The 18,402-nt window shown below is 32.3% G+C and overlaps 1 protein-coding gene across 10 annotated transcripts in view; it reads left to right on the top strand.

Annotated features, from left to right (window-relative positions):
* Mmd (mind-meld) overlaps window positions 1-18,402 on the top strand; it is a 497,564-nt gene that overhangs the window by 372,307 nt on the left and 106,855 nt on the right. For all 10 annotated transcript variants that reach the window (XM_064215710.1, XM_026645750.2, XM_026645749.2 and 7 more), the window contains one exon: window positions 18,284-18,353. In XM_064215710.1, the coding sequence (XP_064071780.1) occupies window positions 18,284-18,353 (70 nt within the window). The remainder of the gene's footprint in view (window positions 1-18,283; window positions 18,354-18,402) is intronic.

Below are 18,402 nucleotides of genomic sequence, written 5' to 3'. Positions count from 1 at the left end.
GCTTAAACTAGTTTTTTACGCACTGATTTCAAAATATGTAACAGGTATACTTCAAAGCTTAGCTTGAGAAGCTAATAAGTATATTTATCAATACCAAATATGTTTTAAAAAACCTAAAGTCTGTGTAAGCTTGCTAACGTTGTTTTCGTGATCATCTAAATTGTGTACTCACTAGTAATAATAATTATTTTATACCATTTTATCATTTAAAAGATTTACAAGTATTAAGTAATCAGTTTCGTCAATCATTTGTATGAAACTATTTTATATTAGTGTACGACATAGACATACAGTAATAGAGTACGACAGCATAGTATAGCAGTACAGTAAGACAGCACAGTACGACTGTACATAACGAATGTACGATTTAACGTTTGCTAAAATTATCCTTGAAATATGTTTGATCCATGTTGGAATATTAAAAATGATTTGGTAATTATATTATTATACATTACAATTTTAACGTTTGAACTCACCTATTACTAATTAAATGCTTTATTCAATTTAATACTCTTTAAGAATGGATTATAAAAGATTGTTTAAAAATACCTTTTCTATAAAACATATTTATTTTTTTACTTTCGGGAAACATGCAGCATAGTATAACACACAAACATTTGATAAAGTTTCCACTGTTACATTAAAACATTAAGTTAATCTAATAAGAACAAGTAATCGATAGAGTATCAAAATATAGATGCAAATTCAAAAATAAAAACTAAATTGCAAGTGCATGGAATGATACCGAGCACGCCTCGCAATAATAATAATTTCTGCAGTTATTCCATAATTCAGTCGAGATATACATTTAGGTTCTAAGATATGACTTAATCTACATAATCCAGGATAAACATTACTAACAGTAGTACGCTGAACGATGGTCACCCTAACAGCATCCGCGATCTGATGAATAATATATTAAGTGTTCGTTTCCAAGTGTCACACAGGCAATAAACTATATAAAACTCCGAAGTTACCACTTCGATTGTCATACGATCCTATAAATTGTGATGCTATAAAGTTTTGTTGGTGGTAGGTCTCTGAAGAGTGGAGCCCGTGTGGCACGAAGGATATAAATTTTAAATTTTCTTAACATTGCATTAAAAAGTATCGAACGTAGATATTTTTTTTGTTTTTAGACATGCTAAACTGTTATTGAGTCATATATTGATATTCCTTTGACATATACATACATACATAAGAAGCAATGTAAGGGTACCCATTTACCAATTATTCTACAGCCAATAAGTCGTACTTTGTACTTCTATGTTTCAGTGTCAAGGGTTCGTCACTTTGCCGTACATTGATGGTAATAGTGTAAGAACTTAAACTTCTTACAGTCCCAGTGTCTGACCAAAATTAACCGCTTCCACCACCTAACCTCCTATCAATTCCGACTACGCAGTCAATAAATCTTCCTTGTTCAGGGGATACGATTCTTACGACATAATTATTATGTAAATTTAAAAGAATTTACTACAAAATAATAGTAATAATAATTTTCATATTATTCCTTATAAGATTATATATAGAGGTAAATACTATTTGTTGGTGATGACGTAGAATTCGCATTCGTTGATTTTCATACAGGGTACATTTTTTTTTTATTATATAAACGAATAACTACTGAGTTTTTTACTAGTTTTTCTCAATTCAATCAAATACTCGGCAAGATCTCTTACGAAATAGTTGTCAATTAATACATAACATATACATATTTTATTCATAATTGTATATTTTAATGTATCTGTCGTAAATAAATTTATACTTTTTTATTTTCAAAAATACGAATAAACAGAATAGCGAAAAACAGCCGAATATTCGTCGCAACTTTAACATAAATCACTCTTAAGACTATTTAATTGTACGAGAAAAATATCCCCAGACAATTTTCTCATCAACCAATTAAGGGCGACTATCCCGAGACGATACCTAATGAGGAAGCCTTCTACTTGATTTATGAGAGATTTAGAAGGAGTTAAGTGTTAAGGGTCCATTTGTGTTTATTATGATCGACTTATTACTCGAGGTTATATTCTAGCAATTCTTTATCACTTATTTTTCGCCAATTTATTTTATTTACCAACTAACTTAATTATTTGTACTTATGACTTCTATAGTATGTCTAACTTGAAAGAAAAATGATGTCTTATTAACTGAATGAATTGTCTTAACCACCTTCGGGTCCAAGTGCGAGATTACATTAAAATATTTACCTTAATAAATCTAAATACAAAACGTCATTTCAGGGATGCGAATATAGTATTATAAGCGAGTATTATTATCACGTTATCAACGCCCGATTCGATTATTTTCATTGAATCGATTATTTTAACATGCAAGAAAGACTGAGCGCGCATTTTGTATTTTAGTACCAAGTTTACAAGACACGTTACATTGAAAAAAAACCGACCTTTTGACGACCTCCTTGGTTGAATAGCGTGTACGCCGGTTTTCATGGGTACGCCACTCCGAGGTCCCGGGTTCGATTCCCGGCCGAGTCGATGTAGAAAAAGTTCATTAGTTTTCTATGTTGTCTTGGGTCTGGTTGTTTGTGGTGCCGTCGTTACTTCTGATTTCCATAACACAGGTGCTTTAGTTACTTACATTGGGATCAGAGTAATGTATGTGATGTTGTCCAAAATTTATTTATTATTATTTATTAAAATATCCATCTCACAAAAAATGTATAGTAATCAACTCAAAAGAATATAATACATTTATATAGAAATAAACTGCAACGCGAAATAAACAGGTGTGAAATGAAATATTTCGCCATAACATTCCATTTCTCGAGTTCCACTGTGCATTAATGTATTTTTATTTTTGCCTCGTTTGCGTGCTTTAAACGTTCTTAACTGCCGTGAAACACATTGTTCGTAGACATTTCTCACGAAAACTAACAGGAACGCAAGGGAGATATTATGCGAACAGTTTTAATGGTAACGTGACGCGTTATAACTATTCTGAGATGGAACGATGTTTGTCACGATATCACCGTTTTTGTACTAAATAGAAGAATTTATGTTTATTCCACACGACTTGTTTGGTTTTGAATGTTTAGTGTTCGGTTTTGCTTACAATTGCTATACGTCAAACTTAAATCAAGGTTTTTAAGTGCTTTATTAAAGTTATATCTCGTTCGGATTAAATCCCGGCTGCTGAATTTCACCTTCGGACATCTCGTCAAAATTCCAAATATCAACCGCACCCCGATGTCCGAAAATCCTCAACAGCGCGATTTTTAAGACATTTTCTGTCTCGCACAACCACTCTGTGGAACCAGCTTTCGCTGGCGGTTTTTCCGAACCGATACGACTTGGGAACCTTCAAGAAAAGAGCGTACTCCTTCCTGAAAGGCCGGCAACGCACCTGCAAGCCCCCCGGTGTTGCAGATGTCCATGGGCGGTGAGCTCGCTTTCCATCAGGTGAGCCTCCTGCTCGTTTGCCACCTCTAACATAAAAAAAAAATAAAAAATAATATGTTGGTAAGGGACGAAGACCTTGTCTTGAAGACCTTATCCCATCACGCTGTTCCTGTGCAAGATGGTGGGAACGCATGAGTCTTCTTCGTCTTGCTTCTCAAATTATGAAGATAATAACACTGTAGGCTTGCCTAGATATGAAACCGCTGCCTTCGTTTACCCTCCACTTGTTCTGTGTCCAGAGAGTTGTTTCTAGATAAATATACTAAAGCGATTCGTATAATCACATTCATAATATTTCTTTCTACAAACTATCCAGGAACTGAACATTTAAAAACGCAACAAACGATTCCATACTTAAACGCAAATCTTCAAAGAAATCGAGTCAACGAAACGTGATTGAAACCGCAATAAAAAAAATGTTATCAAACAGGAGCATTTCGAGTGGACATTTCTTTGTAAACAAGATTAAGCAATTCCAGCATCTATTTGCCAAGCAATCAAGTCCATAATTGCGTGCAAGTTTCCGAACCAGCAGCGCGCACGTTTGCAGTCCGTTTCTCAAAGTCCTGTTGCCAGATAACCCTTTTAGCTCCTTCCGAGCGTAAATGAGTCTTCTTAGGTGAAACCGGAGTAGCGACTTAGAATTTGCTTAAAATTAAAACCGCAGGAACTAAAATGTCTACTATATTGAAGTATTTTTGTATATTCATATAACGTTGTATGAAATATATTCAAAAGTTTACCAAATAAATCAGTGACACCAATCAAACCTTGGACATTTTTATCAGCATTTAAGAAATATTATACTAGTTTCGTGGCATTATGTTTTTATTTAATGTTGGTGAGACTGGCAAATGGTCAACCTGATAGTAAGTGGTCACCACAACTTAAAAACATCGACACTGTAAGAAATATACTAATTGATATAGGGAACTGAAATTTTATATCACTTGTACCTTAATTAAATTAGCTCATTGAAACCCGAAGACATCAATATAATAAACTATAAATATATGATAAATATCTATCTCAACCTATCTATTTTTAGAATACAAAATATAATTTAATATTAAGAAAACTGTACGCAATGGAATACATTAGTCATATCTAAATATATCTTTACAAATTTCATTCAATATACCCTAATTTTATTCTGAAAGATTTAAATGCATAAACACATCGAATAACTTAACCATATAAAGGAGTTCCTTTATCCGGGTATTTGCACTAAGTATGCTTAACCTAACGCAATACACGAACGCTTCATTTCATGCAAGAGATCCAAGGCTGGAGCGGCAGCGGAAACAAAATATCCCGAATCTTTAACAACAACAGTATATGAATCTATAAAAATAGAATATATTAAAAATAAGCGTCAATAGCTCAATGATATCTCGCTATCGAGTTGCAGTTTCCATCACACACATTCACTTTTGTCGTCTTAACACAAGATTTAATGTACTCATATCGATAGTAGATAGTTTTTTAATCACTCTTTAAACTCGAAGGCTTAAAAGATAAAAATATCTCGTACCATCTAGCTGAAACACACACAAACACACTAACACACACGTTAAAAAAATTACAATATATGTCACGGATAAAAATACGTAGTGATATTTATTTATATAACTAATATATAATGATAATTTTGTTAGTTATGAGCGTCAGTTACTACTGCGTTAAATTTGAATGATATTGTTATATAATAGAGTATTCTATTCCAGAAATAAATCATAATTATTTGGCAAAATCACCGTATGGCTCTGTACAATCATCGTAACACTACTAAATCAAATTCCCAACAAGGTAACTTGTGTACAACATCGATTACTTAGACAATTTACTCATAAATTACACCACAAACTACGGGGCGTGGTTCTGACGTGACGTCATGACCGCTCTGACGTCATATGATTATGCCCCAAATATCGGATCTTCGTTGCATTCAGGTCGTATAAGTTACTGGTTTTCTCATGAAATAACGTAATCGAGTTAAAATATTCGTGAACTGAATTATGAAATTCAAAGTAGGTCAATTTGAATTCCACCATTACTTTGAAATTCATTGATGAAAGTAAACAGAACTTTTTTTTTTAGGTAATTGATCGTTAAAAGTTTATATATAATTTCGTGTATTATACTTGTTCCAAGAAAATGTTTTCAAAACATATGTATTATGAACTTTTATAACCCCACAGGCTTAATATTTTCAACTTGGACTTATTGTAAAAATTGATTCAAATCATTGTCTTCAATAAAAAACTAATTGAATTTAATCAACTCCATCTTTATAAATGAAAGAGATACTTTTACCTCAATAGATATATTCTAGAATTTGAAAGACGTTGCTAATAAACAACTTGAACGAAATAATAAATCCGCTTGAAGTCTGTCATGTAGCACTAATTTAACATTAAATTAAAAGATTAGTACTAAACATAAAAGGATTAGACTGAGACAAAGGCAGGCAATGAGAAAGAAAATGTAGAAGGAGCGAACGGAATATACTAAATTGATGTTGAAGATCTAAAAGCTTCAACTGTTGAAAGACTTCGAATTAGAAAAAGTTTGGTCTTAAAATGGTTCTTTACTTCAACCCAATTATTTTGAACTACTTTTTGATAGATGTTATTGGTTAGGTTAACAATATTAAAGTACAATATTAAAAATGTACATTTACATGTCCATAAAAACAGTAACTTTCATAAAAAAACATCTAAATCGAATTCAATAATCGGTTTATTAGTTACAAACGTATCAAATAAATCCTCACGACAATAATATTAGATCTAAAAGGTAACCAATATAAAACTTCAAAGTTTTGTTCGATCTTAGGCTGATATGAAACAACGGCTACTGCGATGCTTCCGCATGGATTATTTGAAGATACAATACCGGAGGATTCCTTGACACGTGCCATTTTCACATATTTGTCTGTTCAAGCGGAAATGCCCAACGGCTCTCTCGCTAACGATAACGCTTCAATACATCACGGGATCTATATAATATGATACGAACTGACATCACAGTAATATTATTAAATATAATATTTATTAAGGATAACATCAATTGGACTATTTTAGTATCCAACAACTTGGAATGTGTTTTCAGGGCTTAGTAAGTGAATTTTAGGTGTAAGCGTTTCATCACGAACTGTATCTTCAAAACCTTAATAGCAAAGCAGATGGAATTATTAGAAAATATGTCTTCACTACTAAAGTGAAAATTATAAAAAGTAGACTCAAGACAAATGACCTTATTTTTTTATTAATAGCCTTATACTTTTTAATAGCTAAACCTGCGGCTTTACTCGCGCGAAATTTATAAAACACATATTATTTGAAATAGGACGAATATCAAAGAAAATATAGTTACTCTAAGGCATTACTTTCAGTGGATCAGTCATAATTCTATTATATTCATTGTCAGCCAAAATTTTGTAATGTGAAGTTTTGCCTTACACTAAAATATTATAACAAATGATCCCAAGAAACGATTGTGTTTCAAATACCTATAAATATAAAGCCGACAGTTTATTTTAGAACGAAAGTGCATTGAAGCGTGATCGTCGTGAGTTGTTAAGGAACTGGAAAATTCTTTATTTTCCTCTCGCTAGTTTGGTCGTCTGGAAAGGCTTAAGAAAATATTTACTGAGTGTTTCCGATCATCAGTATTCAAAAACAATTTCGATCTTGCCCTCGTGTTATTTTTATGAAAAACATAAAGCCAGATCCAGAAGATATTCACTGGTTGTAAGTAAAAATTTAATAAAATATATTAAAATGAGACTCCGAGAGATTGCATTTATTCGCAAAATGTTTGCAGTAATATTACTAGCAGTATTAAATTTGTTAGAAATTTCATTCTAGCGTGAGTAGTTACAACCTTTTCAAATGTGAATTTATCACTAAGTCACTCTGAAAAATATTTATAGATTTTTATTTAAAAACAAAAATGAAAATTACGATATTAACATGAAGCATATAATTAAATTGCTTATAATTGACCTCTAAAAGACAACTATCGATATAACTATATCTACTTTATAACATAAAGATAGATATCATTTTAACAAGATAATTATATTTTATTCAATTGGGCTTTTACAAGCACGGTTGAATCATCATTTTTTAATAAATTTAATAAAGTTACCGAAGCACCGGTTCGGAATGAAGATACGGTAAAAGACTCAGTAGTTGCTCTTTTCCAACATTTGAAATGCATCGATATGAATTCTACATATAATTTGGTTATTAAATAATAGTTTGTCTAGAGTGTATATGTTCTATAGAATCATATCAAGTGTATTTATTTACACTATTCCTTATGATTCAGTATATTTGTTAAAGAAAAACACAACTTAAATTTTTTGAAATTATTTTTCCAAACATTTTTTAATATTTCATAACTTAGCTCCAATACGAATATGAAAATTTTTAAAACGTGTTTTTGCCTCAGTGATTTTAATACGAAATAAACTTTCTACATTATCAATTTATTCGCCAGCTCTGCATACAAACTTCGCAGGGTCTCCTGAAACTTTTGCAAGTTTTTTCTTGATTCAGTCGTCTCTTTATAAACTTTTCTCTTCCTTTACTTCTCGAGCGAAAGGTAAAAAGGCAGCACGCTTGATTGGCCAGACCATTCCTTCAATAAATATTGAATTGGGTCTCGTTTAACTAATCCAATGCATTTGGTAATGCATATTCAAATCTTGTTTTAAATAACACAAATTGTCTCTTACAATTAAAGCGTGTTCGATGATTATAAATTTAATATTTAATGTGTATTAGTTTGGTTTGTTCACTTAATATAATTCTACTAATAACTAAAACTACATTTTTAATATTTCAATATTTAAAAAATATAATCAGTATTACCTAATTGTTATAACATTTTCGATTGTTAAGAAACCTCTTTGTTTGGAAACCTTGTTTTATTTATTATCGTTAGATAATAATTTTTTTTTTTTATTTACTTTTCATTTAACTATTATTTCTAAGATTTCTAAAAGAATGCTTTATATTTCATCACCAATGACAACATACTATACTTAAAGGCTGTAGTCGTCATCACCATCGTTTCAGCCAGGTTCAGCCCTGTAGCCCTGTACTTAAAGTAAAATTTTTTTATGATGTACCTAGGCGGACGAGCAAATAGGCCACCTAATGTTAAGTGGTTACCACCGCCCATAGGCAATGGCGCTATTAGAAATATTAACCATTCCTTACACCAATGTGCCCCCAACCATAGGAAGTAAGATATTATGTCCATTGTGCCTGTAATGCACTGACTCACTCACCCTTCAAACCGAAACACAACAATACTGAGTACTGCTGTTTAGCGATAGATCATCTGATGAGTGGGTGGTACCTACCCAGACTAGGGCTAGCACAAAACTCTACCATCAAAAAAAATGTATGGTGATATGCTCCCCGTTTTCCGGATTTACTTATTAACTTACTTCATTCCCTTATCCTCATCATTCTTCGATCAAATCTTCAATTCCACGAGAAGACGCATATCATATTTGCTCCTTCGATGCAACGTATGAAATATTTTCGAAGAGTGCTATCGAAAGTCGTATTCCGAGGGTTCAATACTTCCCGTGTTGTACCTGTGTCATAAATCCATCTAGTTTGGAGATGAACGATTTTAGATCTTATTGCTGAACTATTGTATTCTGCAGAAAGTTATTCAGTTCTATATAAGAACACAATTTGAACGTCGACTGAAACTCTATACAGTTTAATTTATTTGACAGACTATATTAGTCCTTATTCAAATAAGTATTTTAAGTAACGCATACTGTTTTATAAGCAAATACGACGGCGTGGGCGTGGACGTGGGTGTGCCTTAATTATAAGCAAATTACAGGCGAATAGATTTAGTGATGTGTACTTTATTCAGAAAGCCTTTTATAACTAATTTAGATTTTTTGTATTAGAATAAATATAAATTCACATGTTTAAACTGTACCAAGGTCTGACGCAAAATTAAGTCTTTTCCACTAATTAAACATATCAACTTAATAATAAAGAATAACAATTTAAGTTCCAGATGTATCATTGGCATATTGTAGTGTTAAAACGTTTACATTAACCCAGACGGGTTTGCACAAAGTCCAACCACCAAGACAAAACTTGCTCATCTTAGACAAACAAAAATCTTTACAAAATAATACGTTAAACACTTAAAAAAAAAAACGATGACAATACTATGCTTTATCTACGACTTCTTGTGAGAAATGTGTACTCTATTGATGGAATAAATATTAACATCCTACTTCTAATCGTAAGCAGAAAAAAAAACGGAACATATCAAAACTCTTTGGATTGAGTATAGAATTTGACTTTGTTGTGCTAAGGTAATTTATTTATATGTGTACAATGATATCATAAATATCATATGTTATAATTTTAAATTTACGTTTAAATTAGAACTGTGTCGCTGTCATTTTATTGTATTATTTTCACCTTAAAGGGTTATATAATGAACATATATTTAATAGACACATTACCTAAGATTATTTCATGTAGACTCTTTGAACAATAATCCGCAAGAGGCATTCTTTGAAAATAATAAATTATGCAAAACCTGGCATAATACGCGAAATGCTGTTCATAATTCAAATATTCCTTTCAGGGGCAGACTAACAATCGCATAATATCATTTTATAATATATAGCTCTGTGGACTTGAATTAAAACGTAGGTTCTTTTTAATGTTATGTTTGCCATGTCAAACATCTATTAGCGCGCTTTGGGGGTAATTCCGACTTATATGCCATGACCTTTAACGTCTTGACGCTCTCATGTGCCGTCGTGCTCCCTTTCCGCCGCCGATCTCTACTCCCTAGTGTGTGCGAACCGTGTTTCCTATTTTTACATAACATTAACAGCCTGTAAATTTCCCACTGCTGATTGAAGGCCTCCTCTCCCTCTGAGGAGAAAATTTTGGAGCATATTCCACAACGCTTCTCCAATGCGGGTTGGTGGAATACACAATACATGTGTCCGAATTTTGTTGAAATTATACACAGGCAGGTTTCCTCATGATGTTTTCCTTCACCGCCGAGCACGAGATGAATTATAAACACAAATTAAGCACATTCATTATGAAAATTCAGTGGTGCTTGCCTGGGATTGAACCCTAAATCATCGGTTAAGATGCTCGCGTTCTAACCACTGGGCCATCTCGGCTATGTGTTTCCTATACGAGTATATTTCTTTGCTTCTATTATATAAGCTTCTATATACAAAGCTGCCTCTAGTTCAGAAAGTAGATTCTACCGAAAACACCCGGCAAGGAACTCAGTAGTTTCCGAACATTTTAATTAAATGTGAAAAATGTACAAATCAATTTATATAACTAGGTATATCCTAACTAAAAATCAACAAATACTAATTCCATGCTTTTTTTTTTTCATTATTATAATCTTGTATTTAAGAATATAATTATCAATATTTTTTGTTATAAGATTTAAACATGAATAGCATTGTTTCTGGTCGTGGTTGCACAATTACTTGCGGAGTTTCATTGTTCGTAAAAGATATATTTAAGTCCCTATAAGTCCCCGAATAACCCGAACGTGGCAATTTATAAAGACCACATACAATCCTGTTACGGTCACGTGGGATCTATTCAGAATCGTTCAAAACGGGATTTTCTTTCATTATAAAGTAAATAACGCCGCCATGACGCCCTCGGCCAAAAGGAGCAGTGAAATATGCCAGATATATTAAGCTCGCTCGTAATTTATAAGCGGAAGCGACAATATTTCATATTTTTCCTTTTATTTTCAATACCGGTGAATAATGAAATGAATAGAATGAAATTTTATCAATGAATTATTCTGGTGTTCGCTAATTGGTTGGAATTCTATGATAAATATAATTAATTCTTTTATTAATATTTATTAATAAAAGAAATTTATTAATAATTTTCCACCAACCCGCATTGGAGCAGCGTGGTGGAATATGCTCCATACCTTCTCCTCAACGGGAGAGGAGGCCTTAGCCCAGCAGTGGGAAATTTACAGGCTGATTATAATTCTTTTATTATTCTACAGACAGTCAATAGCAACTAAAATTAAACGAAACTAAAAAGGAGGGTGACGAATAAAATAAGGGTTTTGTTAAATATTTTGTCTTTGCTTTCTTCGATCTGTAAATGATCTCAATGGAATTTAAAAAACAGTTTAAATCAAATAAATCACTATGAAATCAAAATGAAATGATGTGTCAAGTTAAATTCACTTGAAATCGCTGTCTATATATATAATTTAGACACAAAAAAATATATACCACAGATACACATAAAAACCCAAATAAAAACTAGCACTAGAACATATACATTTTTTAAATATATGATATTCTAAATAACTGATGGAATTACCCGTCATTTTACACACACAAGCACATAGAAACACACACATATTAATAAAACATTTCGTGCATATTAACAACTTCAAAATATGAAATGAAAAATTAAGCAACGACGTTAAAATATATAAGCTCATGTTTTGTTCCACTTTCAACGAAAATTGCCGCAAGAAAATTATTTATTGGCGAAATTTGTTTACTACAAAAATTTCCGTTCGCCGCCGCGTCGAGGGATGATAACCGAAGCTCGTTATGACCTGCATTTTAATTCTTATACCGAATATACTTCACGGGTACTATTTAAAATATTTATTTGAAAAGGATTTCTGGATTGCAATTAATTTACAAGTAATAGCAATTGGATTCGAGAATTTATGAGAATATTGATTAAATACTGGTTTTAATGTAAAAAGGTAGGTATTTTTACTTAATATTTAACTATAAGATAAAAAACATATCTGTATAGTTATGAAATGTCGGTATATCAATATAAATATTTGTAATATTCAAACCCCGTGTTGATTTTTTGATGATTCCTGTTTTTACTGGTAGTTTTCTCTCTCGTTATTTTTAACTTTGCCGATTCATAAATTCAAATGATATGTAAAAATACATATTATAATAATATCATAAATAAGGCATATTATTCAGCACAAGATTATATAGATGATAAAAAATCGTAGAGGTAACTTGTTGATTTTCAGGCAGGATATATATAGGAACTATACTAGGTGAACCTGCGGCTTTACCCGCGCGAAATGTATAAAATACAAACTTCCAACCCCCGTTTTTCCCAATAAGGGACCTACCTGACAAATTTCAAGTTTGTAGGTGTTATACTTTCTGAGATTTCGTGATTCAGAAATCAGTTATATCAGTTTCTAAAATATAATTATCATTGTACGTGGAAAATGGTTAAAAAAAAAATATATATATATATCCCGCTGAGTTTCTTTCGCCGGTTCTTCTCAGGTCCGAGGTGCTAAATTCCGAACCGGTGGTAGATTTTTGACAATCAATAAGCAAGTGTAAACACTTCTATATTGAATAAAGATTTTTGACTTTGACTTTGACTTTGAGTTAGTGATAGTATTGTATTTAACTAACATCAATGTATTTCAATTGTTGGAAAAAATGTAACTACTGAGTTTCTTGCCGGTTCTTCTGTGTAGAATCTACGTTACGAATCGGCGGTAGCGGCGGTAGCTCTACTTTAAATATAGTTCTGTAATCAACTGATTGGATTTCAATTTTCGGATGTATAACCTCTTTAGTTAAGTTAAATGACGATATTTTATTTCATGAATAACATAGGGCTAAATTTAAAAAACAACAATTCCTTACATCCCCAATGCGCCACCACTTAGGAGATAAGCGTTCTGTCCTTTGTACACAAACTGTTGTGGTTGCAAGTCCTACCACCAAGTAATATATCATGAAAAAAGTTTGACTTATTCAAAAAAATATATATCACGTAACTATAATAAAAATATGTTATACTATACAACAATATATTCAAAATGTAAATAATAACCAAATAAACTTTTAAAAGCACGTTCGAATCGTAATTATACATGATTGTATTTACAATAAAATTATATATACCAAATGTGTATCAATTCGCCAATCCGCGTTGTAGAATTGTAACTATTCCCTAATACTAACTAATACCAGATCTGTCTGTTAACAATCATCGGGAATATTGAAAAAAAAAAACCATAGACTCATTAATCATAATGCAACGGTTCTAGTATTCTTTAAAAAAACATTACCATTTTTATACTTTAAACAGTGTTATTAAAACTTCGAAGCAAACTCTCAACAGACTACGTTTCTAGCCTTAAAATAGCGAACAAAAACAACTAATGAAAGTTCGTAGTTTATCTTTACCAACGTTCATATTAATTTGAAACGTCCGTTATATCCCTCAAAACTTATTGATGGCTTTGCAGCCACGATAAATTAGACCGTGTCACGATGGGATAAAGTCGAAAATTAATCGCGTTGTATCGCCTCGGGGTGTTCATTTATTCGGTTGCACGTCAGATGGCGCTATTAATGAGCACTGCATCCTGACGTCATGAGCGTCATTATTGGCAGCCATTGTTGTGTCGTTAGAACAAAAAGAACGGAAATGGAACACGAATATTTGATTAATATCTTAATATTATTCATATTGTTCAATTTTGTGAATTAAAGTGAACTAGTAGTTCAACTGCTATTTAACTACAAAAAAACTTTTTTTTTGTTACTGGCAACATCCCGAATTTTACGAGTGAAGTTTCGCTGATGGCGGGTTTTAGCTACCTTCACACGATGGGGCATAGGCTGCAGCGAGAATGTACCTTATCTGAGGGATTGCGTAATAATAATGACCTTAATCGATAGGTCTCCGTTGGTACCGTTAGGGTCAATTTTTTGTATTTCTTCCTTTTTTAAAATATTTTATTCATTAAAAAAATGCATTTCATTTGTCATATTATCAATGCATTTGCATTTCTATTTCACCCCCTGTTCTGTGATCGTTACGAGTACCAACTTTGTACTTTACTACGTTTACAATAAATCTAGTCGGGCAACTTGTATGATATATTAGACAAAGCAGTTTGTTACACTAACTCTAAATTTAACAAATAGGTCATAAAAATGATAAATACCTACTGGAAAGCTCGTAGAAAATTTTGTTTCGTTTCCATATGAGAATGATAAAAGATTTGCTCTTTTGTTTTTCCAGATTCACAACAAAACTAATGATCTGCTTGACATCGTTTTTTTTTCTTTATGATATAGGAAGGTGGACGAGCAAATGAGCCATGTGATGGTTAGTGGTCACCACCACTCATAGACAATGGTGCTGTGAGAAATATTAAGCATTCCTTACATCTCCAATGCACCACCATCTTAGGAATTAAGATGTCCTTTGTTCCTTTAAGACAGGCTGAATCACCCTTCAAACCGGAACACAACAACACTGAGAACTGCTGTTTGGCGGTATATCTGATAAGTCAGGGGTTCCTACCAAGACGAATTGCATAACGCCTAAACCCAAATTAATATTGTATAATGTACTGATATATAGTACTGTATGTTTATATTATATATTTCATAAAATCGACGGTAGGATTTTGTACTGTCTCTCATGGATAGAACCACCAGCTAACTAGTAAACAGCATTTTTTTTTCTTTAGTAACTTCTAGAGAAAACTATATTTCAATTTACTACACTTCAATAATTTCCTTAACAGCTTAGTTGTGCCAAGTTTAAAATTGAGAAATGTATTATGTCACGGTATGACGTCATGAAGGAGATTGATTGATACGGTTGAAATAAATATATATCGGTTTTTAACCATATGTGTGTGTGTACAATGACAAAGTATTAAATATAACATACTTAAAAAACTGATATCGTTTTGATTTAATTCGAATTAGCAATTAGTATATATGTACATAACATAAACTTAATCAGCCTGTAAATTTCCCACTGCTGGGCTAAGGCCTCCTCTCCCGTTGAGGAGAAGGTATGGAGCATTTTCCACCACGCTGCTCCAATGCGGGTTGGTGGAATACACATGTGGCAGAATTTCGTTGAAATTAGAAACATGCAGGTTTCCTCACGATGTTTTCCTTCACCGCCGAGCACGAGATGAATTATAAACACAAATTAAGCACATGAAAATTCAGTGGTGCCTGCCTGGGTTTGAACCCGAAATCATCGATTAAGATGCACGCGTTCTAACCACTGGGCCATCTCGGCTCAGTATATATGTATGTTTGTGTAATATAAGAAATAAGATTTTTGCTGATATAAACTCCAAACCTGCCTGACAAGTTTTTCAGCCGTGGAAGATTTGTAGGCCAAAGTTAACAAAGTCAAAGTCGAAATAATAATATTTTTACACTCAACAATAACAATACAAACTTATCAATACCGTACCGTAAATGCCGACTATTGGTACATATATTTTTTTTTCATCCATGCGACAGCGCCTGAAATATTTTACGCCTGAATTTCGACGATGGAAAAACAGCTCTCGACTATCCCCTGAGAACTTGGAATGAAAATGCTTACACAGAATACATAACGTCATGATCAAAAAAATATTTTAAATCCAGTCGACAATGACGTGCGATGTTTAAATAAATGTATATTTCAAATTATTTCGCAAACGGACAATGCTTGACGTATTTTGCGCGGAGCTCGTGTAGAGGTTTAAATATAAATTGAAGGTAATGTGAATAGTTAATGGAATGGACGGTTTAAATTAATTATGTTTCGCCTCAAAACATTGCAACATTCACTACTTAACAATATGCAAATAGAATTAACAAAACAATCATTCTATGCTTGTCTGTTAATACTATAACGTAGGGCGCGTCTTTGAAACGAATATTGATAGAATTGGTGAAGACAAAATAACTATTACAAATGTTAGTAATTTTAATTGAATGTAAAACCGGTGTACACACAACTGTTGTGTGTACACCGGTTTTCATGGGTACGCCCATTCGAGGTCCCGGATTCGATTCCCGGCCGAGTCTATATAGAAAAAGTTCATTAGTTTTCTATGTTGTCTTGGGTCTGGGTGTATGTTGTACCGTCGTTACTTCTGATTTTCCATAACACAAGTGCTTTGCTAACATTGGGATCAGAGTAATGTATGTGATGTTGTACAATATTTATTTATTAAAAAAAAAAAGAAGGTATACTTTATTCAAGCCGAATGTAAAGCTACCGCCGGTTCGGACTGCGTGCAGACTGAAACCAGCAAGGAACTCGGTAGTTACTCATTAACATTGACAAAGGTGTGTTGATTAAATGATTGTTCCTCTATGAAAATCAAGAAATGCTAGATCTTATATGACGTTCCTTGTATTTTCATTAGCATTCTTACATGCAGTGTGTAACCTAGAATTTTAATTTTATAAAAAAACATAATCGCATTCTATATGTATGTTCAATATTCTAACAAAGCTTCTCTTCTGCTATATCTATATTTTTCTATATTTATTTTTCATCTATATTTATCAATTACAAATAAAATATTATATAATAAACAACAAAAATATATCTACTTAGTTCTTTCTCCTAAACCTATCTCCTCAAGTCCTTATGTACCTCATTTTTACATGCAATTGTTAAATTTAATTTATTACTAATATTAAAATAGGGTAAGAGTTTTTTTTGTTATAGTCTACGTATTATCTAAAAAGCGTAAAAAAAAAAATCAAAATATTCTTTATTCAAATGGGCTCATAGAAACACTTTTGAATCGTCATGTTTTAAATCGAATATAAAGGTACCACGGGTTCGAAAAGTATATTCAAATAAGATCCGGCAAGAAACTCAGTAGTTACTCTTTTCCACCATTTTCATTACAGAGTATGTCAATAAACACCCGAAAAGATTTTGGGTATCGTTATAATCCGTACACTAAATTAATTAATTAATAATAATCATTTATTTAAGGTGAACCGTTTTTTTTTTTCTGATCCGGCATAAAACTTAGCAGTTACTCTGTTTATTTACATAGTATATAAATACAATAAAGCACGACTAAATCTTTTGATGATTACCAACTTATATGTTTTCATAAAGTAAGTTCTTCTAAAGTAACTGAAGAAACAAATAAACTGATAAAACATAACGATACGAACGTAACTTTTGCTTTAAATTGTAACAAGTTACGAGATCTGCCAGTAAAGTCGGTGCTCGTATATTTTTCAATCTTGTTCCGTTTAAAACAAGGTTTGTAATGAAGTATTCAATCTGAATTATTTGTTTGTATTATCTTAAGATATTATTATTAAATCATAATACTTGAACTTAACTTGGTGGGAAGTTATCTTCAACTTATGACATATTCTACATACATATTAATACTATTTATACTGATGTTGCCCAGGCAAGCACCACTGAATTTTCATGTGCTTAATTTGTGTTTACAATTCATCTCGTACTTGGCGATAAAGGAACACTCACAGAAGCGCGAGGAAACCTGCATGTGTCTAATTTCTAATTGGTAATGGAATTTTGACACATTACCTACCCGTATTGGAGCAGCGCGGTGGAATGAGCTCCAGACCTTCTCCGAACGGTAGAGGAAGCCTAAGCTCAGCATTTAAAGGCCGTAACTTTACTTTACTTACTATACTGATGGTGAAATTTGAGTGATCCAGTTTACTCACGGACACAACATTTTAGATCCATTTGGGGCAGCATTTCCAATTTTTTTGTGCTCATGAGTTATAGTGACCACTAACCTTACGTTCGTATAAAAAGTTATTTTAATTGTATGCGTGGAGTACAATAATTAAGACCTTCTTTAAGGAGTAATTAATATTTCTGCATGCTATGTAAATTCGACAAAATATAATAAATAATATATATAAGTACGTTATATATACATAAATAGTATAAGAATATATTTCAAATTGAATAAGGCTAAATCAATGAATTTTGTTGCAGGCAACTGCTAGCGCCGAATCTGAAGCAAACGCAATACCTCGCAAATGGTGCCGAGAGCGAAGTGAGAACGGTAAGTTATGATTTATAGAAACTTTCGAATCATTCAAAACATAAAACCT

This window comes from Vanessa tameamea, chromosome 8 (assembly GCF_037043105.1).
Source record: "Vanessa tameamea isolate UH-Manoa-2023 chromosome 8, ilVanTame1 primary haplotype, whole genome shotgun sequence".
Taxonomy (NCBI): domain Eukaryota; kingdom Metazoa; phylum Arthropoda; class Insecta; order Lepidoptera; family Nymphalidae; genus Vanessa; species Vanessa tameamea.
This window is presented reverse-complemented; position numbering and strand designations above follow the sequence as displayed.